The 27,979-nt window shown below is 34.5% G+C and overlaps 1 protein-coding gene across 2 annotated transcripts; it reads right to left on the bottom strand.

Moving 5' to 3' along the window:
* Positions 1-85: 85 nt before the first annotated feature.
* LOC111051276 (myosin-7B) lies at positions 86-26,662 on the bottom strand. Of its 2 annotated transcripts, none has more exons than XM_022337749.2 (12): positions 26,423-26,662; positions 25,551-25,742; positions 22,897-23,046; positions 22,159-22,284; positions 20,794-20,910; positions 19,410-19,455; positions 17,548-17,620; positions 16,492-16,602; positions 16,123-16,249; positions 14,797-14,912; positions 13,872-14,024; positions 86-577 (listed from the first exon to the last, which is right to left on the bottom strand). In XM_022337749.2, the coding sequence occupies exons 1-12, from the start codon at positions 26,429-26,431 to the stop codon at positions 391-393; spliced, it is 1,407 nt and encodes a 468-aa protein (XP_022193441.2). In that variant the 5' UTR covers positions 26,432-26,662; the 3' UTR covers positions 86-390. The 2 variants fall into 2 exon arrangements, with proteins under 2 accessions (XP_022193441.2, XP_022193442.2); XM_022337750.2 differs by having other exon boundaries at positions 25,551-25,739.
* Between the last annotated feature and the right edge of the window lie 1,317 nt (positions 26,663-27,979).

Below are 27,979 nucleotides of genomic sequence, written 5' to 3'. Positions count from 1 at the left end.
AAATGTTCTGTCCCAAAAATTTAAACTTTAGGCGCCATATCTCAAAAAGTAATGATCAGAAAAAAATGTTTTCCTGAGGAAACTTTTTCATTTTGATAGCTTGATGATATACAAATCAAAAAACTTTGAAAACTATCACGAGTAAAAAGTTTATTTTTAGCCTTTGCACAGCCTTAACATCCTTTCCATTACCCACACACAAGCCTGAAGGTTTGTGGGCACCATTCTCAGCGAAAATTGAAATAGTAGCCTACCAGTTCAAAGAGCTATGCAACAGGCCACTGCACAATAAATGCATGATCTTACGAAAGTAAATACGTTGGTCTTTTCAATTTGTATGATAAAAATAGTGGCAATTTACAGCTTAGTTACTAGTTAGGAGTGTTGACTTCAAATGGCACCAATATGAGTGAGCATGTTATCACATGTTGTGCTCTTGGGCAGCGCTTCCTTGTACTTGAGCCGAAGCAGCTTGGCAAGCAGCTCTGAGTTGGCACTGTCCAGCAGCGCCACCTTCTTCTGCACTATTGCCAGTTCTCTCGCGTCCTCTCGCTGCTGGTTCTCAGCGGTCAGCAGTCTGCAATCGGTCAAACAGGTTTCAATCAGTGTTCAGTGAGCTATTTATTCATAATGAAAACACAAGGATGTAGCGGGCGGTACTCTTCTAGAACTTCTACACCGTTTCTACCCCAGGGATTCATCAGTTCATTCATTTCTCATTGACTTATTCAATAGTAAAGTACATTCGTATGGACTTTGGTGGTGGGAAGTCCCTTGCGGGAAGTTTTCACCTCGCCTGAATATATTATTTAATCCCGTCAATGGGCTTTGCAACTGTCATACTTATAGACTGTCTTACTGATAACACCGTAGTGACCTGGTCAAAACTTTTTGGTGATGAACAGGTTTGAACCCGGGATATCTAGGCTGCTATGCAAGCAATAGACCAAGGATTACTACTACTCATTCAATTCATCCATTCATCAATATTCATCCAGTCCAAGAGTGCTCTTCTCACACTGGGATACTATTCATAGAGAACTTCGTGATATTTGAGTGACTACCTTACTGTATTAGTGATTTTATTAGGTTTTTCAATGTATTGCGATCAGGCATGTTTATTCTCTCAAATCGCTTTCAATGTACTTTCACTATTATATTTATCAATTATTATTTAATTAGAGGGTTTTTTTCTAATAAGGGATGTCTCAATCTCAATTCATTATTGGTCTAGTTAAATGAGGGTGGCTACAAATCAGTGAAATAAACATCAATCTTACATTTCATTTCTTCATTTATTGTATAAAACACTATAACAATAATACAATTATGTCATTGGAGGAAAAACTAGGCTGAGCCTGTACTATTCTCTCCAAAAATTTTGATAAAATGTTAATGTTGTCCAAAAGTTAAGGTTATGTATCACACACTGCTTCGTCACTTGATTTTCGGCCCAGGAATAATGATTTGAAAATTTGGAATTTTGAAGGTTGATGTTATCTCTAAATGAATCACAGAATGTATCATTTGAATGCACTTATGATTGAGAAGCGAGAGAGAAAGGTTGTTTTTGTGCGGGCGCTCTCTTATCTAGCAACTGGCAGATAATAGCTTGAAAGTTTCGTTTACAGTGATCAGTGCTTGTTTTAAATTGTATTCTGCTTATTATACTTCACGACTTTACATTCGTTTAATTTTAAAGCTGTTATTAGTGTAATATCACAGCATATGTTCAATAGTGTGTTGGAGGCTGTAACTGCTCTATCGAAAATGTCTTGCAAAATATGTTCAAAATCGGTGCGTGATGCTAATAACGATTCGACCACCTGCAATGACTGTCATGCGAGTGTTCATGCCAAGTGCGTAAATCTCACGATGGACGATCTCAAGTATATGCAACAGAATAAGAAAATCTGGCGGTGCGAGGATTGCTCCAAAGAGCGGCGTAGAAGCATAGCGTTGGAAACTACGGCGGCTGAGGGTGAGTTAAGCTTGCAGGACGTTGTTAGGTTGTTGAACAGAATACGTGAGGATCGTAAGAGACTTGAAACCGATCTAGGTAACTCGATTGTAGGCGTGTCATCAAGCAGTAGATCAATTGGCAAAGGACTACAAACTCCAAAGTGAAAGATTGAACAAGTGTCTGGGGGCTGTTGAATAACTTAAGGGGGAAATTGTTCAGTTGAAAAACGAAAATTCTACTCTAAGAGAGCAGGTTGAAGATCTTGAGCAATATTCCCGGATCAACATGCTTGAAGTGAAAGGAATTCCTCAAGAACCCAATGAAAATCTGGGGTCAATAATAAGCAAAATGAGTGGAGTCCTGGGTCACAAGTTGAGTACGGATGCTATCAATGTCTGCCACCGAGCGGGAAGGAGGATGACGTCGGAGGAGGGCAACGTATCATCACGTGACGGACCGGCGCCTATTCTCGTCAAATTCGTCAAGCGGACGGATAAGGAGGCGATTCTCAATAAGCGGAGAGTGAAGAGGGATTTCTCTACTAGACATATGAATCTCCAGATGGACAACAGCATATACATAAATGAATGTTTGTCACAAAGCCGGAAAAAGGTCTTCGCCGCTGCGAGGAATTCTTGGAAAGCGAAACAATTCAAATATCTGTGGATCAGAAACTGTAAAATACTGATAAGGAAGGAGGAGGGTTGTTCTGTGATAGAATTAAAATCGAGTGAGCAGCTACGGAACTTATTTAAGGTATGACTTACAAACTGATAATGATTTTTCTAGTTGTATAAATAATCGTTTCTCATAGATTATCTATTCCAATATAACAATAAAATCTAATGGAGAGTACTGTAAGTGAAATTGTAATTATTCATCAAAATATTCGTAGTATGCGACAGAATTTTGATAACTTTTTTGCCAGTGTAATGCAGTTTCAGTTTATGCCCTCTGTAATAATATTGACGGAGATATGGATAGATGAAAATGAAGCTAATTGTTACCAAATTGATGGGTATAAAATGGTAGGTTGTTATAATCATAATTACCGAGCCGGAGGTACTGTAGTTTACTTGAGTAGAGATGTAAAATTTGAGACAAAAAAGGTTGATTTATTATCAGCTGACTGTATTTATTGTCAGTGTTCATGCCAAGGCTTATCTTTTTCGTTCTTGGCGGTATATAGATTACATCTATATTCACCGGGATTGTATATAAACGAGATAAACGAATTCCTGTTAGAACTGAATGAGATAGAAAAATATCCCAAACCATTCTTCGTTATTGGTGACATAAACTTAAACCTATTATCTAATGAGAATATCGTAGATGAATATAGAATAATTATGAGTTCTTTTGGATTTGATTCATTGATAAATGAACCCACAAGACTAGTTAACAATACAGGATCGTGCATCGATCATGTTTTTGTTCAGTTCACTAATACTAGATTAAATAACAAAATAAAGGATATAGAAACTGAAATTTTACATTTAGATATGACCGATCACTCATTGATAAAGATAGGAATACAATACGAAAAACCCATTATAAATCAAATTACATCAAATGAAACAAACGGGAAAAATAGAATAGACCACAGAAAGCTTAAAAACATATTAGCGGCAACGGTATGGAATAATTTTCTAGGACTAAACAGAGAATCGTAATGTTAGAACAGCAGGGGAAAAATTTATTACATACTTGCAGAAAATAATTAAGGAAACTGTAACAACTAGGGGAACTATAAAAAATAAGGGGTTAAAACAAAGGTCATAGTGAATTACACAGAAATTAATCAATAAAATACAATTTAAAAATTCTCTACATAAAAAAATCAAGAGCAACCAAATAATCCGATAAATAAGAAAAAATATTTAAAATATAGAAATAAATTGAGAAATGAAATACGTATTTCCAAACAAGAGTATTTCTTAAAGCTATTTGAAACTTGCAAAAGCAATACTAAAGAACAATGGAAAATTGTACATAGATTGTTGGGGAGGGGAAAAAAAGAAAGACAATTGAAAAAATAACACTTCAAAACGGTGAAACAATTGAGGGTACAAAAGAGATAGCTGATAGTATAAATAAGTACTTTCTTACTATTGTAGAGAATAATAGATCTAAATTAGAAAACTGTTTACAAAATCAAGTACTGGCTGATGTTTTCCCAATACAATATCAAGCTGGATCTATGTTCATCCAGCCCGTGAATGCAGAAGAGATGCAGGGCATAATAAAAGATCTCAAGATGAATACTGCACCGGGAGTGGATGGTATCTCGACTCAAACAATTAAAGAAATTCTAGATTACATCCTAGACGTTTTAGTTGAGCTCTGCAATCTGAGCTTACAAAAAGGTGTTTTCCCCGAAATATTAAAAAAATCCGTTGTAATCCCAATTCCCAAAAGTAGCAGAAACATAAACATTGATAACTTTAGACCAATAACACTATTATCAATATTCGCTAAAATACTTGAGAGGGTGATGAAAAACAGGATTCTGAACTACTTAAATTATAGAAAATTCTTTAGCAAGAACCAATTTGGATTCCTTCAAGGTAGAGGTACTGAGGAGGCTGTTGGAGCCAGCTCTAGTTTTCATTTTTCGTTTTTGAATTGGACGCGCGCTCCTCGTTCAGTTCGTATTTCTTTCACTTGAGTGCGTCGCGCTCACTAGCCGGTAGGTTTTTTCTTTCAGTTCAGTCTCGCTTTGTGATAGCTTGCCTCGAGTCGGGATTGATATTATTCGTCGATCATTCCCAGAAGAAAATCGTTCTTCAAATTATTATTTTTTCGTTAATGTTAAATCGTACACCATAAACCTACGTTTGGAAGAGTGTTTGCCAAACTCCCTTTAGTTGAAAGTTTTAAACTATTATTTTTCGATTGGAAAGTTCACCGATCTATAGTCTTTAAAGACATTGTAAATATCTCGTCAGAAATATATGTGCAACGTTATATGATGGAAGCCGAATTTACCAACAGTAGATGACAATTAAGCTTGCCTTTTCACCATCCTTGATTCATCTCCTACCTCGGGGACACCTGAATACCTTACCTGGGAGTTGTAAGCTCAATAATATAAATATTACATTAGGTACTCTGCAGATTTTCGGTGAGTTGTTCTATTATATTTTCATTGCATGTACTTGTTTCTGTAGAGATATCACTTGTTTCTTTTCTATTCAATACAGTCCACTTTACCTCAAAATTATTGATTACCAATTTAAAATCAATATAAATTTTGTAAAGTTGAACCTTAGAGTTTACATTGGTCATCCAGGCCAAATTTTATTGGCTAATTTTTATTCAAATATTTGGCAAGCACTTATCCAATTTTATTGTAAATCGTTTGTGCAAGCTAGGGTTCAAACCTGTTTGTACATTATGAATTGAGCCGATCAAGTTGGTTCACTCTTATCTCTATTGTCCGATCGGAACCGTTACTTTGCAATGCTGATAACGTTATCGCTTAGCTTGCTTCGTCTATTGAGCTTTCTCTGTTCAATTTGTACTAACATTATCATTTTGCTTGCTTGAATCATCAATGAAAATCGTTCATTGATGCATTCGTAATTTTATTCGAAAATTAGTAAATGAAAATCATTAAGACCTTTCCAATATCCAATCATGAGTGAAAAGAAGTTAAAGCTCAAACGAGCTAAACTTGAGCAATATTTCTATCGTATTCAACGTACTTTCGATTTGTCGAAAAAGGCTTTAAAAGAAGAAGCTAGTGCTAAACAATTTCTAATTCTCTATAGTTCCACTCTTAAAACTGTTCAGGATTATGAAGCTGTTGAAATGGAAATACAGGAGCTTGAAATGGAAAAAGACCCGGAATTTGTACCCAAATTTAGTAGTTCACATATGGAAATGTTCGAACATATGGAAGCAATTGCTAGTGAATTGAAAAAACGCAGTCAGGTTGTACCTAGTGTTTCTACCCCGGCTCAACCTGTATCTTCCAATAAGGATTCGTCTAATATTTTACCGAAAATTGAAATTCCTGTGTTCGACGGAGATCAATCAAAATGGGCGGTATTCTACGAAATGTTTAAATGCATGATTCATGACAACAAATCGATTCCAAATCAACAAAAGGTCCAATATCTGGTGTCCAAACTATCTGGAGAAGCGGCTAATATTTCACGTCATCTACCACCTATTGCTAATAATTATGAAATTATTTGGGATGCATTAATTAAGCGGTTCAATGACCCCCGCTCACTCTCAAATGTGTACTTGAAACAAATTTTCGAATTCAATTGTCTAAAATCTGAGTCTCGTGCAGGTTTAGTTTCTATAGTCGATCAGTTCTGTGGTTCAATTACTGCTTTAAAACGCCTACGAGGTGAAGATGTATCTGATGCAATATTTCTGTTCCAAGCGTTGAAAATTTTAGATCCTGTTTCTCGAAAGGCATTTGAAGCTTCAGTTCATACTAAGGATGACCCCACATATACTGATTTTGTTTCATTCATCGAAAGGCAGATTAAATCGTTACCGCATGACGAATCGTCTAAACAATGCAAGCCAGTAGTGAAACCAATACCAAAATCCAAAGTGTTGGTTGTTCAATCGAATTCGCAAGTGACCAAATCACCGGTAAAAATATCAGAATGTCTGAAATGTTCGATGACAAATCATAAATTGATCAATTGTCGTCTTTTTCGTCAGTTATCACCTTGGGACCGTTTTCGTTTTGTTAAGGAGAAGGGTTGCTGTTTGAAATGTTTCTCGCCAGCCCATCGTAGTAAAGATTGTACTTCTTCCAACTGCGAGGAATGTAGTCAGAAGCATAATTCGCTTTTACATTTCGGAAATGCTTCAAATTCGTCATCAAATTCGGATGCGAAAAAGGTAGAAAATAATACTATTACCTGTTGTTCTATCGATTCGAAGTCGGCACCGTATAGTGTTCTACTATCAACTGCTCAAGTCGAGGTACCTGATAAGAGAGGTAGATTGCACAAAATAAGAGTTTTAGTTGATTCAGCTAGTCAAAGTCATTTCATTACTCGTAAACTTTGTCGTAAATTGCAACTATCGATTTCTCCTTTCCAATTAATTGTGAATGGTTTTGGCGGAAATTCGCAATCAGTTTTTGGTCGTACTTTTGTCACGCTTCAATCTCGACTCGATTCTAGTGTTAAATTTTCCATTGAACCATTAGTTGTCGAAAAAATCATGGAACAGCTTCCCACTAGTAAAATTGATAATTCTAAATTATCAAATTTGTTTGGTCTTCGACTTGCTGATGAAAGTTATCACATTCCCAGCGAAATTGACGCTATTATAGGAGCTGAATTAGTGCCCCATATTTTCCGAAATGGTCGTGTGGAAATTGATTCGAATTATTTGATGGCCTTGGAAAGTGTTTTCGGTTATATTTTGATGGGTAGAGCCCCTATTTTAACTCAATCTTCAGAAAATTCAACGTGTTTGATGACTTGTCTAACATCACCGTTGGATAAGTTAGTTCGAAAATTTTGGGAAGTGGAAAGCGTTCCAGATGTAGGAAAACAACTCACTGCTGATGAGTTGGAATGCGAGAAGAATTTTGCATCGTCCGTTCGTCGTGAAAATTCGGGTAGATTCGTTGTCTCATTATCGTTTTCAAAATCCCCTGATTGTCTTGGTGATTCTTATGCTATGTCAGAACGTCGACTCATCAGTTTGGAGAAACGACTGGCACGTGATCCAAACATGCGTTTAGTGTATCACGATGTCCTCTTGGATTATCTCAAACAAGGACACATGGAATTGATAAAAAATCAGAGTGATAAAAGTGGTTATTTTATACCTCATCATGCTGTAATCAAAACTCAGAGTCAATCAACGCCTTTGCGTATTGTCTTTGACGCAGGCGCGAAAACTACTACTGGAGTATCATTGAATGATATACTTCATATCGGCCCCAAGTTGCAAACGGATATTTTCGTTCTGTTAGTCAATTTTCGGTTATTTTCTATCGCTGTAACTGCTGATATAAAGCAGATGTATAGACAGATTCTTGTCGATGAATCGTGTCGCAAATTTCAGCGTTTGTTATGGAGATTTTCGTCCAATGATCCCATACAAATTTTTGAATTAAAAACTGTCGTATTTGGTCTGAGTGAGTCACCGTTTCTAGCTCTCAGAACTGTCCATCAACTTGTTCAAGAAGAAGGTGAAAATTTCCCTGATGCTAAAGCTCGTATTCCGAGTGACATGTTTATGGATGATTTGGTGACAAGTGTGTCTTCTTTAGGTGAAGCAAATCGTCTTTGTAGTCAGGCTAAAGAATTGTTCGAGAGAGGCGGATTCGAACTTACTAAATGGAGTTCCAATTCACCTGAATTGATGAATGATTTCTCGGAAGATGAAAAATCGGCCTTGTCTAAAGATTTCGAGATGGGAAATTTGTTGGCTGTCCTAGGTTTGAAATGGCAACCTGGTAGTGATTCGTTTTGTTTTTCAGTGAATCCTAATCAGTCTGTTCCTACCAAACGTCACATTTTATCGGTAGTAGCACGCATTTTCGATCCTTTGGGACTCTTGTCACCCCTAACTTTGTTTCTTAAATGTTTAATTAAACAATTATGGAATGCTGGTCTTGATTGGGACGATTCAGTACCTCCCTCTATTGCGCTTCAATGGGAGACATGTCAGAAGGAGTTCCCTTTATTGTCCAATCTCTTCATACCACGTCATTTAGGAGTGATGAATGATTCGAAAATTACTGTCATTGGTTTCTGTGATGCATCGACTTTAGGTTATGGTGGTGTGATCTACATAAAATCTCAAATGGATATGCAACCTGCAACTATCACATTGTTGTGCGCTAAATCAAAAGTCGCGCCATCTAAGACTTTATCCATACCTAGGCTTGAATTATGCGCGGCGCTCTTGCTCGCTGAATTAATACAGGTTGTTGTCTCTGTTTTGAGCCTTCGTTGTCACGTGACTCGCGTTGTTGCATTATCGGATTCAACTGTTGTCTTACATTGGATCAGGGGCTGTCCATCTAGATGGCAATCTTTCGTCGCTAATCGAGTTACGAAAATTCAAGACTGTCCTATCAACGACTGGTTACACGTGGCAGGAAATTCAAACCCAGCTGATCCCATTTCGAGAGGTTTATCCCCTTCTGAAATAATTAATCATGATTTGTGGTGGTCTGGCCCCTCTTGGCTAATGTTAGAAGAGAGTGATTGGCCCGTCAAGGTCGATCTGGAACCTATAGAGTGTCTACCTGAGGTCAAGGTTCACTCAATTGTCACTGTAGTACAGTCGGAAAATTCATCTATTAATTCGATTCATCTTTTAATTGCTCGTTGTTCCAACTACCAACGTCTATTGCGTATCATGGTGTTAATATTGAAAGTACTTCGTCTATTGCCTAAACCTCATGAATTAGATTTCGATTTGGCGGAAAAACATTTGTGTAAAGTCGTACAAAAAATTCATTTTTCGAAAGAATTACTGGAATTGAAAGCTGGGAAAGAATGTACTTCTCATCTTCAACAACTGTCACCCTTTCTTGATCATGATATTATTCGTGTGGGTGGACGTTTACAAAATTCTGAGTTGAATTATGACAGCTGTCATCCGATTATATTACCGAAAAATGATCCATTGGTCACGCTTTTGATTGATTATTTTCATGAAAAGCACTGTCACGCTGGACCTCATTTATTGGCGTCTATTTTGAGACAAAAATATTGGATTTTATCAGCCCGTGTCCTTATAAGGAGTCATGTACGAAAATGTAACAAGTGTTTTCACTATCGTCCCACTCTTACACCGCCGAAAATGGGCAATCTGCCAGCCTGTAGAACTCTGTCGTCTAAACCATTCGTCCAATGTGGAGTTGATTATGGTGGACCCATTCGAATCACCATGGCCAGGCGTCGGAATCCTTTCATATTTAAATCGTACATTTGTCTTTTTGTCTGTATGGCAACTAAAGCCGTTCACATTGAATTAGTTTCGGACTTATCGACCCAAATGTTCTTATCAGCTTTTCGCCGTTTCCTTGCTCGACGAGGTCCTTGTAAGGTCATGTATTCCGATAATGGTACCAACTTCGTCGGCGCCTATGATGAGCTAATAAAATTGTCACGGATGCTGAACTCCAAGGAATATCAAAACCTGCTCCAGAATGAACTTGCTGATCATAGCATTGAGTGGAATTTCATCCCGCCAGGTTCACCTCACTTCGGCGGTCTTTGGGAGGCGAATATAAAATCAGTAAAGTCACACCTGTTTCGAGTTATTGGTAACCAGTTGTTGACTTACGAAGAATTGAACACTGTCTTAGTTCAAATTGAGGCTGTACTTAACTCACGCCCGTTATGTCAAATGAGCGCGGATCCGAGTGAACCCCTCGCCCTCACACCGGCTCATTTTCTCACTTTGACACCTCTTAAGTACCTTCCTATGTTAAATGTGGAAGATCGTCCAATGAATCGATTGGATCGGTTTGAATTAGTCAATCAAATGGTTCAGTCTTTCTGGAGTCGTTGGCGCAAAGAATACTTACATGAATTACAAACCCGTGTGAAATGGTGTAAGGATTCCACCCCTCTCACGGTTGGTACAATCGTCCTAGTGGATCAACCAAATGTCGCACCGTTGAAATGGCCTCTGGGGGTGATTGAGGAAGTATTTCCCGGTGCTGACGGTGTCGTTCGAGTGGCTATGGTGCGGTGCGCCAATGGTCGCTTCAAAAGGCCGGCTACAAAGTTGTATCCGTTGCCTACTCAATAATTTTCCTTTTGCATTTTTTGTTTTATTCTCGTTTTGTTTTATTTTTATTTCTTTCGTCGTTTATTCATTGTTTTTTTTTTTTTCGTTTCTTTGTTCTCTAGCCTTGTCTGAAAATAGCTTTTCAGCCGGGGGGGGATGTTGGAGCCAGCTCTAGTTTTCATTTTTCGTTTTTGAATTGGACGCGCGCTCCTCGTTCAGTTCGTATTTCTTTCACTTGAGTGCGTCGCGCTCACTAGCCGGTAGGTTTTTTCTTTCAGTTCAGTCTCGCTTTGTGATAGCTTGCCTCGAGTCGGGATTGATATTATTCGTCGATCATTCCCAGAAGAAAATCGTTCTTCAAATTATTATTTTTTCGTTAATGTTAAATCGTACACCATAAACCTACGTTTGGAAGAGTGTTTGCCAAACTCCCTTTAGTTGAAAGTTTTAAACTATTATTTTTCGATTGGAAAGTTCACCGATCTATAGTCTTTAAAGACATTGTAAATATCTCGTCAGAAATATATGTGCAACGTTATATGATGGAAGCCGAATTTACCAACAGTAGATGACAATTAAGCTTGCCTTTTCACCATCCTTGATTCATCTCCTACCTCGGGGACACCTGAATACCTTACCTGGGAGTTGTAAGCTCAATAATATAAATATTACATTAGGTACTCTGCAGATTTTCGGTGAGTTGTTCTATTATATTTTCATTGCATGTACTTGTTTCTGTAGAGATATCACTTGTTTCTTTTCTATTCAATACAGTCCACTTTACCTCAAAATTATTGATTACCAATTTAAAATCAATATAAATTTCGTAAAGTTGAACCTTAGAGTTTACAGAGGCAATGAAAAATTTGCTATCCAAGGTAAATAACAGTTTCAATGAAGGCTTGAAATGCTCGGCAATATTCCTGGATATTTCGAAAGCATATGATTCCATTGAACACGATTTGCTTTTGGAGAAGCTAGAGAAAATAGGCATAAGGGGAGAGGCAAATGAATGGTTTCGGAGCTACCTTAGAAATAGATTCCAACAAGTAAGGCTAAATAGGCAGCGATTTGGGGTTAGTTAAGTACGGCATACCGCAGGGATCGGTTTTGTCAGCAGTTCTTTTCCTAATTTTTGTGAATGACCTATGCAATGGAAAGCTTTTGGGTGAAATCGTATCCTTTGCGGATGACACGGCTATTTTCTACAACGGCCGGAATGAATTAGCGATACATGCTAAAATGCAGGAAGATATTAAGTGTATTCACTGGTGGTTTTGTAGGAATAAATTACTGCTCAACGCAAATAAGTCGAATTTAGTTCATTTCAGGCTCAAAAATAACAAATTGAATAATACCTTTCCATTACTAAAATACCATAAGTTCAATTGTGAGGATACCTTGCTTGATTGCCATTGCGATTTGATAAAAGAAACAGATTGTGTCAAGTACCTTGGTTTGCTGATAGATAATAAACTTTCATGGTATGTTCATATACATAAATTAAAATCAGAAATGTTAATTTCCATAAGGAACTTCTACTTTTTAAGAAATATGTGTCCAAGATATTTTCTAGTACATTTGTATCATACTTTGGTTGAGTCAAGAATTAATTATGGACTCATATGTTATGGAAGTGCATATACAACAAATTTGAAACCTATTATTGTAGCACAAAAGCATTTTATAAGATTGATTTGTGGCAAGCCAAGAATCGAGCACTCGCTACCCCTGTTCAGATCCCTTAATGTATTACCAGTCACATATTCCTTTTTGTTTAAAGCAGTTTTGAATACTTTCAAAAATAAAAGTCAATTGACAACACAAACCCATATCGCTGATTATAATGTACGCTATAGAAATAGAGTTCAATTACATAGACCTAGGCTTGAGCATAACAGACGTTTTTTTAGATATGTAGGTGGTAAGCTTTACAATGCCTTGCAACCTGACTTACAGGAGTGTCAATATAGCCAAATAGTAAAGGCCAGATTAAAAAAATGCATTGTTGCGATTGATGATACGCAGTTGTTTTATGAAGGTTTTCATACTCGAAAGTTGATATTTTGTTTTTCATGTTTAATTTAGTTTTTGTATGGTTGGGAATTTGAATTAGTTATGTAATTATATTGTGTCATAGCACTTATATTTTGCATGGCTTCATCTGTTGACTGAAGAATAGATAATTATCATTTGGAATGTGCTGCCCGCACGGAGAACTATTTAAATTGCAATATGATTTATTATTTTAGTTTCAATTTTTTTTCTCTTGATTCTTTTTTGAAATGTTGTAGTTTCTTAAGATTTTTTATACTATTAATGTAAGACTCTATATATTCCTTCTTTCATTTTTTCTATTTTTTGTTTGATCACTTTCTATTGTGATTAAATATACGAAGAAAAGGTCCCACACAGGATTACCTTTGGGGCTTCATTTAGACTATGATGATAAACATGTATTGTGCATGCGTGGGTGTTTACTACACCAGTTATGTTATTTTATTTCAATTTGTTTGTACAATGTTTGTTTTTAGTCGAATAAATCATTATTATTATTATCATAATAAATAAAAAACTTAGGAAATATTGCACTTATTTGAAAAATTACATTATAAAAATAAAAAATACATTACTCTACATTTTCTACATTCAATTTCAGTTCATAATAAAATATAAAAATTATAATTCAAGTTGTTTATGATTAAAATAATATGGAACTCTTGTGTATAATATGCTTACTTCATGGAATAACTTTCACTTTGCACTGGGGAAAATTTTGTGTTGTAAAATGCAATCTCCTTATGTCCAGGAAACAAAAAAATATAGCAATTATTTATTATTTTGTCAAAATTACGTGGATAATCATCATCAGATATAAAAACTATCAGCAAAAAAGTTTGATCTGTCTCGAACCCGCAATATATCATTCAAGAGTCACGCATTCTACCAATTAAGCTACGGAATCACTTGGAAAAAGCTGTGTTTGGTTGGGATTTTATAGGTTACCTATCATATATTTTTTAAATTATTAAATTAGAATTAATTGATTATCAATTAAAACACGCCTTCATCCATCCTTGGTAAATTAAGAATCTATGCAAAATTTCTGATGAAAAACTACTGATTAAACCCGCGAATATTAGCAATAGAGAAATGCCAGTGTTACCTGGCTGCAATGGTGCGTTTCTCGTCTTGCAGGCGCCTGTAGTCCCCCTCCACCTGCCGCCTGAACATCTCCTCGGCCCTCAGGCGTTGCCGCTGTACGCTCAGTTGCGCCTGAAGAGTCTCCACCTGGCACTGACCCGCGTCCAGGCGACCTCTACAATTATACATTCAACAAATCAATAGCCACAAAACACAAAAATCGACGGACTTTCAACATACAGTTCATTATAATCCTTCCATTTAATCAAATAAACCGGAATTAGGGCCATACTATACAAACAGTTTTTTCAAGAGTTTTTCCAGGCGCCATTAATAAGTAGATGTAATGGGGCCCATAGTTAAGTAGGATTGTTGTACAAACGGAAGAGGGAAGATATTACTTAAGCTTGATTATTAAGTTTGTTTTCATTTTAATAAACTAAGGTAGAACAGCAGCCCTGGGTCTAATATGAATTATTTTATATCACAAGGATCATGAAATGTTCCATTTCAAGTTCTAAATTTAATTAAAATTCTGTAATCGACTGAATGTTTTATAGACTATTAAATTCAATATTCGCAACATTCATCTCTATAATAAAAGTATTTTTTACAAGTTTTCATTATTAGATAATATTTCATTCAGCTCTGAATTTGTTATGTTCAATTCAATATAAGTTTCTCGAAGCTTCAGTTTTCCTAAACCTTTAGAAAATTTTCATTTTAAATCAACTTTTGGTTAGGCTTTCCCGAGTGGAAATCTATTATGTAATTGTGAGTTTTAATGGAAACTTAGATTGAACTATTTTATTGACTAGTTTTGAGACCTGTTTTGTCATTTTTTCATATTGTATTCATCTATTCAAATAAAAATGATTATGAAATGGTAAACAGCTATGCACAAAGAAGGCTGTTTATTGGCATGATAATTATGTAAATAAGCTTACCGCAATTCTTCAACTTGGAATTTACGTTTCGCCTTGTACTGAATGTGCCTCAACGCCAAAGCATTGTATTTTTCTCCTAGGACGGTCAGTTGCATTTTGTAGTTTTCACTCTCCGACTGCAAAAAAGAGGTTCTTGAAAAGAGGGACAATAATTTCTCAACACTTAGTAATACTGTTCACCAAATTTTATTTTTTAACTTTTTCATGATGAAATTCGACTTTTAACCCTACAGAGACACACTTACTTTATGCTAACACAGTAGACACACTGGGGTGTTGAACACCCCAATTTAATTTTGCATTTTTCTTTGAAAAATATGAAAAAAACAAGTACTTAGACCATACTCCATCATTTCTTGATCATTTTTGTTCCAAGTGCAGAAATCAGAAGTAAAGCACTGCTTATCAATATTTATACTAATTTCAGAAGTACGTATGTTTCGCCTAAGTGTTGGAGCTCCTGATCCGGTTTGAACGAATGGCTTGATCATTGCCAATGACAACTTCATCAAAAACTCACGTCTCTTCATTTTATTGTTTTGAATCTCAAGTTGTAGAGAATCATAGCATTTATTCCAATCTGATCCATCATCCCATACCACATTTGTAGTGACAATACAAGTAGATCTTTGTAATAGAAGTTTTTGATAAAAGTCCTACCTAAAAGACACTCTGGGGTGTTAGACACCCCAAACGAAGAACAGGATGAGCTGGTGACCTTGTAGAATGCTATTACTGACTGGAAGTGGTGGAGAGTAGTAGTATGACAATACTACAAACCTAATTTAGACTGGGCATAAATTCCCATCTGTTTGATATTGTCAACTGCAGAACAGAAAAAAAATCCCTGGGGTGTGAAACACCCCAGTGTGTCTCTTTAGGGTTAATATCCTTTTAAGGATATTCATGTGCATCATCTACGTTTAACGCTAGACCACGTTTACTTGTAGATATGGTTGCATTTATCATGATGTGCTTCATACGGGATTCAAACGAACAGCCGACATTTCTCTGTTTAAACCGAGCATCTTCATACGGGCTCAAGTGATTTCAAATTCTTAGCTGTTGCTGAACAGTCACAGCATCTGTACAATTTAACAATCGATACAACTTGCAAGAATTCAACAGTATATAATATTGAAATTTACACTCAAATAAAATACTTCATCAATCAATTTCAATATTGATTCTTCATCTTTCAATTCGACAATCTCAATTTCAATATTGATAGGATAAAATTTGAATCAGGTAGACCGAGGGTAATTGCTATACGAATTGAAAATGACAGAAAACATTCAATTCAATCGAATCCAGTTTTTGTCTAACCTGTAATTTCTTGACTTCTTCTAGTCGAGCCAACTCATTGCATGAGTCCATGAGACTTGACAGCTTTCTAGGAGAGCCAAAACTAGCCAGTTCACTAACCAGTAAGCTAGGAGGAGTTGAATCGGCACTGTAAAAGTCAACACAACACATCTATATTAGATACTAATAAGTATATTAATAGGAATACATTGACATAATAGAGGAAGATCATTGAGATCCTTACCAAACCAAATAGGTCCATTTCTCGAAACTATCATTGTTATTAATTTTGATAGATCAGTAACAGGTGCAAAATTATGTTGAGCCAATTGTTGTAATTGAATAAGACACGGTACATAATATATAGGCCTAGTACATAAGTAAACTTACCCATAACTGTGAGACAGTTCTTTATGGTGCGCAATCTCGACAAGGTTTTCTCTAGACGAAGCTTCCCTTATTTCACAATCACTCCTTTCGTGAGACAATTTCACTTGATCCCTATAAAATTATAATTCCAAGTTTAAAATAGTACAAGGAATTAAAGCAACATAATTCTATTGAAACATACTGTATGTTTAGTGTAACACTAAGAGATACACAGTATAAAGAACCAACTTACAGATCAATATACCACGAATAGAACATACTTCTTCAAGAGAACATTCCATATGAAAAGATGTGAAGAATTTTATAATGAATGAATTTTAAAATTTTATATGTAAAGAATGTTAAGTATGTGAAGAATTTTTAAAATTTGTGATTTGTACAATGAGATCAATGGCGTCCCTTTTTAAAGATCTTGCTCTCCAAGAGAGTAATACCATAGCCACCTCTAATACAAGGCCCCGGCCTACAATATTGCAACGTCGCAGTGTAGGCCTAGAATCTAATACATGATTGGTGAAAAAGATCAGCTGGTATTTTTTAAATCTTTTTCACCAATCATGTTCTAGGCCTACACTGCGACGTTGCAATATCGTAGGCCGGGGCCTTGTATTAGAGGTGGCTATGGTAATAATTAAGTTTGATTAAAAATAGAATAAAATGACTTTTTTATTCACTTTTTTAAATACACTGATATTTTTCGAGCTACAAATGAATCAAGTAATGATCGTAATGAGTTAATCAACACCAGCTACTAAAGAAAAAAAATACCTAAGAACTAAATATATTGAAAAAAACATCTAATTATCAAGTAACTGAGTATCCCAGTAACAGTACTGTACTGTACTCAAATAACTGTACTCCGTTTGGAATACTGTATTTTGAATATTTTATCGATATTCAAGATGCAGTACTATATTTTAAGATACTTTATTGACATTGAAACCCTTGATTTTGGAATATTAAAATGCAATTCTACAAAGAACCTCCATCATAAAGAGGAGAGAAATATGGAAACTAACATTTAGAATTTAGAACAGTATCATAGTCTTCTCTCACCTTCGCAATGAATCCTTCCCACTTGCTCGAGATGACTCACTATGATGCATTGGCCATAGCATTGGTTGTTCTCCTAATAAAAAAGGTTTCAATTGATAATTCTACTCTGATGGTCAAACAATATTCTAATATATAATCTAACTCCAATCAAAGGTTCAGTTTGTATTCATAAAATTTGTTTTTATAGATCTGGGATTTTCATTTGTTATTAATCATTACAATAAAAATAATATTGTATACAATATATAATATAATTATATTCTATAATTACAATATTATATTCATCATACAATATTGAAAGAGTAGCAGCTTCCAAATCTATAGCCTGTTTCATAAAGCTTGAAAGTAAAGTAATACATGTAGGGAAAAATGCCTACATACTACACTCATACGAGTTCATTACGAAGCACACCCAATGCGTGAGAAACTTCTCACAAGGTAGACACTTAGCTTAGTATTGATTCACTAGTTTCTATTACAGTTTTATGAAAAAAAAATCAATTCAATAAGCATTTTAAATCTGTGCACTGCAATGGTATTGTTAACCTGAAATTATTGATATTTTCGTACTTTGATATTTCCCAGCCAGTGATAAAACCGTCTTGAAATGTGTTTCTCAAAAACGGAGAAGTAGAAAACTAACAAGTATGTAGCATTTTGGACATTTGATTAATATTAATTGGTAAATAAGATCCGCTTAGTAATCAAAACATAAAGAGTAGAATAGAAATTCAAATGAACAACAGCACTCAATACGGTTATGACAGTAAATCAGTCAAGTCAGAAGTGCAATACAATAAAACATTTAATTTCATAAATTATGTTAATCAGAGTAACTGTTTTTAATAAGAACTGTTGCATAAATTGACAAATAGAACACTGGGTGGATAAAACATATGAATACACATCAGAGGATTTAAATTTCTGTGTACTACATCTTGATTGAAAAACAGGGTTCTATTTCACAATGCTGACGCAAAACTCAAAATTGACTCACAATTCATAAAAAAGTAGGGTTCAAGCATTACGTTTTATAAAGGGGCATGCGAGGTTTTGCAACACAATCAATTGACAATCACAGACGTTCATTGTAATCTAAACATTGTTTTTACAGTAATCAGACTAGTTATATGAAGATGATCAAACAAACAAAAATATTAAAGAGCAATCTTGACGAATCTAGTTCTAAAAAATACATCATGAAATTTGACACATTTACATACTCACATTGCAACAGACACAAAATTATGAGCGTAAGTATATACAAAATGGTTTAATGAATTAATGAAATGTATGATTTACTTATTTTTAGATATTTTACTCAATGGGTTCATACATGTAAGGGGTTGATCATGCCACATCCACGGATACAAGACACAAACAACATTATTTGTAGACAAAAAAGAAGACTCAAAAACAATATGGTAATGAAAGCCTATAGTAAGAATTGTAAATTAATCAAGCCAAATTTGCATTGAAATTTGATGTAAATAAATGATGAATACAAAGAAGCAAAAACGTTCATAATTCACTGCACCAAGAGTATTGCGGAAATAAATTTTCATTAAATAGTTATGTGTAGAATTGTTCAGCTAGGGGAATGATTTTTTTTTATTTGAAGTATTCTTGCCTTTTTTAATATAAAATTTCCTAAAGCGTGATACACAAATGAAGTTGAATACAAGGACTGGAAGATTTCTAACGCCAAATCTTTTGAGTGAGCACTTCGGTATCATGCAAAAACATCCAAAACACAAAACATTCAAATTGGATCGGGAAAAACTTGAAGGAAACATCGAAAAATATATATTGCGCCAAGAAATTCATGCTTGGTTTTTGTCCGGTTAATTACTCACACACACCTAATTGAGCTTCCTTCTCTTCGAGTTCAGCCAAAGCTTCTGATAACTATGTGACATACACACGGATAATGTTAAAAACGTTCTGTGTAAGTTGAGTAAAAATTAGTGTTTACTTGAAGAATACAATCATCTCACAATTTTGGGGAAAGTGTAATTTCTGTTAACTATAACATGTGGGGTTACTTGTGAAATAAGCTAATTATGTCATAACACATATAGACAAAGATTCTTTTACAAATTCCATAGAAAAGCTTGACAAAGGTGAAGGCGAAAAATGAACTCAACTTATTGAATTGTTCATAACCTGTTCGCTTGTTAATAAATCAAGAATGGTTGAGATAGAATGAAGAGGCCAAAGCTATTAATTTACCTCTCGAATATTGAAGAATAAAGATGACACCATATTACTGAGGATGAAACCATATTATCTGAATAAAATAACTCGTTAAATTACCATTACAGTACAACTAAGATTTTCCTGAAGTTTATTGCTTTAGTTTAACAGTATTGTTTCAATTATCAAAATTGAACTAATTTTCCAAACAGTATTGATAGAATTTGAATCGATTTAATTTATTCATTCATATGGCTTTTATTGGCAGAGAGATCCTTTTGGATGTTCTGCCTTGCCGTATTAACCAATGTCATTTCCTAATTACACTCAAGTTTATAGGTTATATATTGGGCTATTTAAATAAATCATCAATTTATTATTATTCTAGCAGATATTTATGTACATTTTAATAGACAGGAATTCAGATGGGATTTATCTATAATGAGATTCACTTCAAAGTATCAGCATCTCTTTAAATTGACACTAATGCTTTCCGTTCAAACAATGCTGACATTTCCAAGTGAATCTCACAATAGATGGATTTCTGATAAATTTTCAAAATTCAGAATACAGTATATATTTTGTAAGATGGAAAATATTCAAATACGCGGATCGCTTCTGAATTAATTTGATGGTTTTATTGATATAATTTGAAAATGTCATTTCTAAACTGTACTCATAATTCAATGAATTTTAATTTTTAATCATTTAACATTAGAATAGTTCTCCGAAAATACGGTGATTTCCTCCTAGATACTACACATTAGTATGCAATTAATTTCTTATTTATTCATGAAAATTGAACAAAAAATGTGAAGGGTTTCTGCTACTGCTATAATACGCGTACAAATTAGCCCACTATCAAATTATAAGGTACTGAAAATGTTCACAACTTCAGTCTATTAAAACCTTTTGTAACAAAAGCAGTATAGATCGAGAACCTAACTGGGTGATTCAAAGAGTTCCCAATACAATATTGTAAAAATATTATTTTACAGGTGAAAAACAAAATAAAGGTCAAAAGTATAAATTATAATGAGTGTTCAATACCTTGAACGCCAATCGCTCGTTATCAAGTTCTATTTGCCTTGAAGATTTCTCCAATAATTCCACTCGATCAGTCATCTCAGCGACTTGCCTTCGTAAAACTTCTTTTTCAGAAGATACCTGAAATAAATTGTTACGAATTCAATGTCTTTTGTCAATAATTTTTTTCAAAGATTTACGCATATAATGAATGGCTCAAACGAATTGGCAGTTAATAGTTTACCAATTTCATAAATCAACAATTAAAATTATTCGTGCATACAGAGACTAAAAGACTGACATTTCTCCCTGAGGGGATCGTTTTTCCCCGATGGTGCAGCTAAGAAATCTCATTGAAAGTGGCATTTTCTCCACCTACTATCTAAATTCATAATTAACTTTCTGGAAGAGAAGAGTAATGAAACAGACTTTCTAATGTGATTCCAAAAGAATAGCCCAGTAATTCATACATGTTATCGAGTGGTGATTAGCGTAATTCATACACGATGTGGAGTGGTAGGAACAAAAGGAATATGGCAACAAAAAACGTAATCTTTATCAGTCGTATTACTACATCTGCTAGAGTTTGCCATAACTGTAGCTTTGGAACATTGAAATAAATCACGTTGAAGTAACAATTTTCTTCTCAACGGAAGTATCAGGTACTTTTCAACCTAACACTGATTGAATTCTGAAAGAATGTCACATAGAGAATGATAAAACAATTTGCAAACTTCATAGTCATACAAAATTATTGTTCAAACATCCAAGGCTACAAGCACAAGTTATCAAATAAAAATGTTGAATGAAAAAGATTAAGAAATTGTCAAAAAACCACAGATTTATTGATACTTACAAAGACCGGTTTCGGTTATTACACAATTGTCAATCTCTGAGAAACCGGTCTTTCTAAGTATCAATAAATCTGTGTTTTTTGACAATTTCTTAGTCTTTTTCATTCAATATGAATAATTACCACAATATCAACTTCTCAACTACACAACAAATAAAAATGTCACATAGACAGCGGTCAAGCGTTCAGAGTTCAACATTCTTGACAATATAGGCTAACAGTGAACCTACCGAAGGTCAGACCGCATTGACTAATGAGAAAAGTTCTTTGAAGGAAAATACAAGGATTGCGAGAACGCCAGTATCGTAACTCAAAAGTTTATTATTGAATTGGTATAAGAGAGAGCCATTCATCATAATAATTATTATTGAAATGGTAATAAAGCTATAAATACTGTCTGATAGTATCTTGTTTTCCTTCGATTTCTCAGAAATCTAACTGGAACGCTTGTATTTGACAGCTGCCTGTGTGTCCATTGAAAGAACGCAGAGCACATGACTGCTATTTGCGTGCCCAAATCTGTGATAATCACTCACCTTGATAATCTCAGATAGCATGTTATCGTCAACATTCACCCCATTATCCCCGCACGAGAACTTCAAAGTTTTCAAGATTTCAATCTCTTCCGCTAGTTTGGTCCTATCTTCTATTAGGCTAGAAACCTGAAAATTTCAAATATATCTCAGTGAAAAAAAATCGTGAGCATTAAGAGAATAATTCTAGAAATACCTTTCATTAAAACTGTTATTGGACTTTTATTTAAATTGCTTTTTATTGAAAGAGCTTGGGATTTGTCGCCCAAAAACATATATGTTATGTTAAGATATCAGAGAAGACACAACATTGAAAGAGAACACTTTTTGCTTGTATAAAATCAATCAGCAAGCTAAAAAAATATTCATTCGTAAGAGTGAATAGAATTATTTTTACACCAAGAAATACGGAGCTTAGAAAAGGAAATCTTACATGGAAACACGATAGATGTTGCTTAGGAGATTTAGAAAAATTAATTTAAACAATAAATCAAGCCTTTTCTTGAGTATAAACTTGATTTAGATTATATAATTACGAATTTGTATAGATATTTATTTAAAAAAGAATATTTTTCACTCGGTATTTATATATTTTTTCTAACGTTAGTTCCTGGTGTTTATCCTATAGGCTACATCCTTAATTCTTTTGAAAGTAGCGGATAATCGTATCAAAATAATCCATAAAACTTTCACAGCTTAATCACATAATCCCACCTACAAATCTAACAAACAGTAGTATACCTGATTTTCTAGGGATCCTTGAAACTCAAAGCGAGCTAACAGCTTTATTAAACACTCCGATTGACATTTTAATTCTATTCTTTCTCTTTCCAGGTGATCTGCTCTCTTCTCCGCTAATTCTCTTAAATGTCCAACATAATTTTCCATTTCCTGCAATTTAGTAAATTAAAACAAATTAATACTTTTAATTTTTAATAGACATTGTTTCAGAGATACATAAATAGAACATTCTAAACGTGATTTTATCATTTTATTATTTACTACGACTATTGGAGAGTAAGTTTGTTCATTACAACTATTTTAAGAAAACCTTTGGAGAATAAATCAACTTGAAATGGTTTTGATATCTTTATCAGGCATTAAAAAGAACTGCTTGCTCAAATTATAGTCTGGATGTATCAAGTTGAGACTTTACGTCCACATGCCGAAAATCATTAGCGTTGTCACATTGTGTGAAATTGCAACATCATCAAATTTCTAATTTAACCATAGATCTGTATCATCAATCACCATTATCACCCATCACATATTTTGCTCCTGAATATAAATGAGTTGCTATCATTGGGTAAGAGCAAAGCCATAGCTACAGACGAGATCTCAGTGGGAGTGTGGAAGAGGCTTGGTAGCCTAGTCCCTTTTCTCAAAGGACCGCTCAGTCCACCACCTGATGGAATATCACCAGATGAAAGGAGAAGCTATTGTGCCATTCTACAAGGATAAAGGTGATGTGCAACGTTGCAATAACTTCAAAGCTATAGAAGTTTTGTCCAAAAGATGGATGAGATTGTTCAGGATGAAGTTTGCTTTTTGGAAGTCAGAATCAGAAACTGTCTCAAGTGAATCACATCCTGAACAAACTTTCAAGTGTCTGCTTCTCGTTGAAAGTACTGAATAATGTAGTTGGAACAAAAACACTATTGAATGTGTCATACATGACATCAAAACCTATTCAATTTTTGAAATATTATTTTGTGAGATCTGGTCGCGGATTTAATTATTAAATATAATTGATAAAGCGAGAAGATCTCCAATGTACAAAGATGAAACGTGTGTTTTATCACGTTTCGTGAAGGCAATATTATGAGTTTTAGCTCCATGCTATACAAACAAGAGTGAGTTGACTTTTGGTCTGTGAATCAAGGCTGCATGTTTTTTCACATAAATAGATTTGGAATTTTTCTTTCGTGGCCCGTATACTTGAACCGTTTGTGAAGTGAGTTGTTGAGTTAAGGTATTGGTTACCTGAAGAATTCTGTCTTGAGAATTCAATTATAGGCTGTCATAGTCCGGGCAGTTTAAACCTACATAATTGTATTTTCAGGATTTGAATCTTGTAGGGAAAGCTGGTGTTTCATCAACTGGCAGAATTTTTTTTATATTTTTTTATTTTAAATTCGGGAGTGTTTTAACTGGACTTTTAAAGAACAGGCCAAAGGATTTTGTTAAGGTAGAGTAAGATCTATAACTCTAAATAGTAATTTTAGTTTTTTATTGTTATTATCATCATAAACTGAACGATCACAGATCAGCAAAGCTAGTAGCCCCTGAAATATTCATCTGATTATTATTATTTCGTAATTTCTAATTATAATTCTAGTTTTGTAATAAATAATTTATTGATTTTGTTTTAAATATCAAAAACCTGTACGATCTTTTCTTGTTTTTCATTTTCCGACCCTTACATATTTGGTGAAGGCACATCTTGCTTACAAATGTTTTCATGGTTATAATTATGTCAATAATTCAATACATCATAGTTTTTTGGGGAAGTGGAAAAAATAATCTTAATCCTGCATTTAAAAAGCAAAAAACTTGAAGCCTATGAATTCTCTAAAAACTCTTTCAGAAAACTTAGAAGTCTAACAGTTCCTGTATTGTACTTCCTCGAAATTGCAACTATGGTAAAGAAGAACGAGATGATATTGAGAGAGTCATATCCATCATAGCTACGATACTAGAAACCAAGTATTCATCTTCATTACCCGCAACACAGAACAGCAAGCTTAGAGAAAGGGCCACATTATAGCGGACTAATAGCTTATAGCTCTCTTCCTACTGAAATAAAATGTATTGAGAGCTCAAAAAGGTTTAAGAATGCAATCAAAGCTAAATTGATTGATGCATCTCCGTACAGTTTAGGTAAGTTTTTTTTGCAAGCATATTTTCAACTCCTTTGTATGTTCTGATTTCCTTCTCATTCATAATTGCTTTTTTGAGTACTTTTGACGTGTCATATACTACCAAGCATTGCTTGATTTTTGTAGTGTCATATGAAGAAATTAAATTAAACAAAACTAAACTAAGCTTATTTATCACACATTGAAAATTTGAGAACGTATACTAATTAAACGTTTTCTTGGAATTATAACTTTAATGGAATTATAGTAGTGTGGCTTTGTCTCAGGTAGTTCACAATAGATGGAGTGAAAACACTGGTGGAAAAGCACAGAAACAATATGAATTGGACCTGCCCATGATGTTTATAGACTGAGAGAAGACTTTTAACCGATTGTCCAGGAAGCTTATCTAGCAATCATTGAGGGCACAATGAACTTTATTTACATAGTAACTTTTGGCCACTCAGGAGTCAACTTATAGAACATTTTGATTTGGAAGTTAACTTCTATTGTTTAGCAACACCAATCAAAACATACCTCAATCTCTTCATGCTGCTGTTCATGGAGTTTGTCCAGCATGCGTCTTGAATTTCGTAGATTAGTTTCAGCGTCAACAAGCCATCTCCAGACTTGCAGAAGTCTGTCATCAGGCCGCAAACTTTCATAATCAAGACCCTCCTTCCGGAATCGCTGACGCATGTCTTTCCATTCGTCTTCAAATGGTACCTGCTAAATTAAAAAACATGAGCCGATCGGAATCTACTTGGACCTGTGGGTCTTATCATCGTGTTTCTCTCAATAACGCAAGGATAAGCTACGGACTTATGTAGCCACCATATTGAAATGAGTTAAATCGGACACTACTGACTGATTATAGGTTAATACATGATAATATGAGATAGGCTATTAAAATCACATGAGACGTATCAGCGTATTACACTGATACATAAATAAAAAATATCGTTTGAGATTAGCCTGCAGCAATATCGCTGTTTATTTCTTGAATAATTTAAATCAAACTTTATCTCGACCAAAATATACAATTCAGTAGGCTACTCACAGTTAATTAAAATTTGCAAATATATTTATTTATTCAATGATAAACAAAACACAAATTATTAAAATTATTGGGGACAGGCACAGCCCAAAACTGTTCCTTTCCCGAATTTTGATCATTCACTATATAGCCTAATTACCTCTATTTTATTATTGACTAATATAGGGATTATTCAAGAAACTACAACCTAACCCCAACAAGCTTTTTCCCGCTTCGCTGTAATAATAACTAGGATCTAACTAAATTATTTGAATTAATCTTTAAAAGTGGCTGAGTATAAAAGTAAGTAAATTTAAAACTGTTGATAAGTTACTACAAAAAAATATTGGACCTAGAAAAACTTAATACTTACCTGAGCCATGTTAGAGCTCAAGTGTAACTCTTCAAATATCCTTGCACTCTGAAACTCTTTGCAGGAACAAGACTAATAACAATATTGATTTGCGAAATAAGTTATTAAAGGGAACCATTTTTCTGCTGACAAAGCAAAACTCAAAGTACATTATTTAGAGCGAAATGAATATAAAATCTGACATTTGACAGAGGTTTTTCATAACAGCGACTCTTTTGACAGCAGACTTCTATCCTATAAGGATGAAAGCCGCGTATTGACAGACGCACATATTGGTGCAAGGCAAGCGTTGGCGAGGCATTGTGCGACGCATGCTTCGGTATTAAAAAATATATCTCACATGACACAACGTTTGGGGCAATTCAGTCCACCTGTTTCTTTTCCGTGAAGCTATGTGACACTGGTAGACTCATACTGTGCCATTCTTATACTCTCACCCGGCCAAAACTTAATAATAGACAGTAATCGGAGTTGACAAAAAATTGGCTTTAAATTTAGAACATGAACACCCTATACCATGAGATATCTTTTTATGCTATCTTTTCTCTATGATAATACTCTCACAGCACTTCAACTATTGAGTCATTTGAATATCACTTTCATGAATTTTTATAATTACAATAGATTATTTTTTAAATTTAATTCTACATTGTTGAAAGACGATCTGGCAACAGAGCAAAGAAAGATTTTTTTTTTTTTAGATTACGTCCTAAAGACTCCAGTCATGGAGTATAAGACAAGTCATGTTATTACATAATAATTCTAACACTAAGTAGTTCAACCTAGTTTAGGTTTGAAAGGAATTCTTGTACACTATAAAAAGCTTTATCAACTAAATATTTTTTCATTTGTTTTTTGAAAATCTTCAAATCATCATTACTTTTCAAGATTTGAGGTAGCTTGTTATAAAATTTCCTACCAATATAATCTGGTTTTTGTTCAAATAACCTACTATTGTGACCCATTATATGATAATCTGCTCTGTTTCGCGTATTATACTCATGAACATCTGAATTCTGGATCACACCACTCGTTTTCACATGCATTACAACTTCATATACATACAAAGATGGCACAGTTAATAGACCAAGCTTTTTAAATAAAGGCCTACAAGAGTCTAACCTATTCACTTTCTCTATACATCTGAGTGCCTTCTTTTGAATCTTAAACACTCTGTCCATATTTTGTTGAGATGAATTACCCCATACTAAAATAGCATACCTAATATGAGATAGTATAAGTCCATGGTAAGCAGTTAACAGTAGTTTTTTATCATTCAGCCTAGCAAGCTGCCGCAGGACAAATACCCCAGATGATATCTTATTACATATCCTCTCAATGTAAGGATGCCATGTTAATTTCCTGTCCAATAAAATTCCCAAGAATGCTACTTTCTCTTCTTGGTCTAATTCATTTTCCTCTACAAACACATTTATTTCTCTATCCTCTACTGAATTATATTTACTTTTGAATTGTAGGAATTGACATTTCTTACTATTTATTGTTAATTGCCTTTGCTTCAAGAATTGGACAATTGACTGTACTCCAGTAAAAGCA

This window comes from Nilaparvata lugens, chromosome 4, assembly GCF_014356525.2.
Source record: "Nilaparvata lugens isolate BPH chromosome 4, ASM1435652v1, whole genome shotgun sequence".
Classification (NCBI taxonomy): domain Eukaryota; kingdom Metazoa; phylum Arthropoda; class Insecta; order Hemiptera; family Delphacidae; genus Nilaparvata; species Nilaparvata lugens.
Note: the sequence above shows the minus strand (reverse complement) of the source record. Positions and strands in the feature narration are given on the sequence as shown.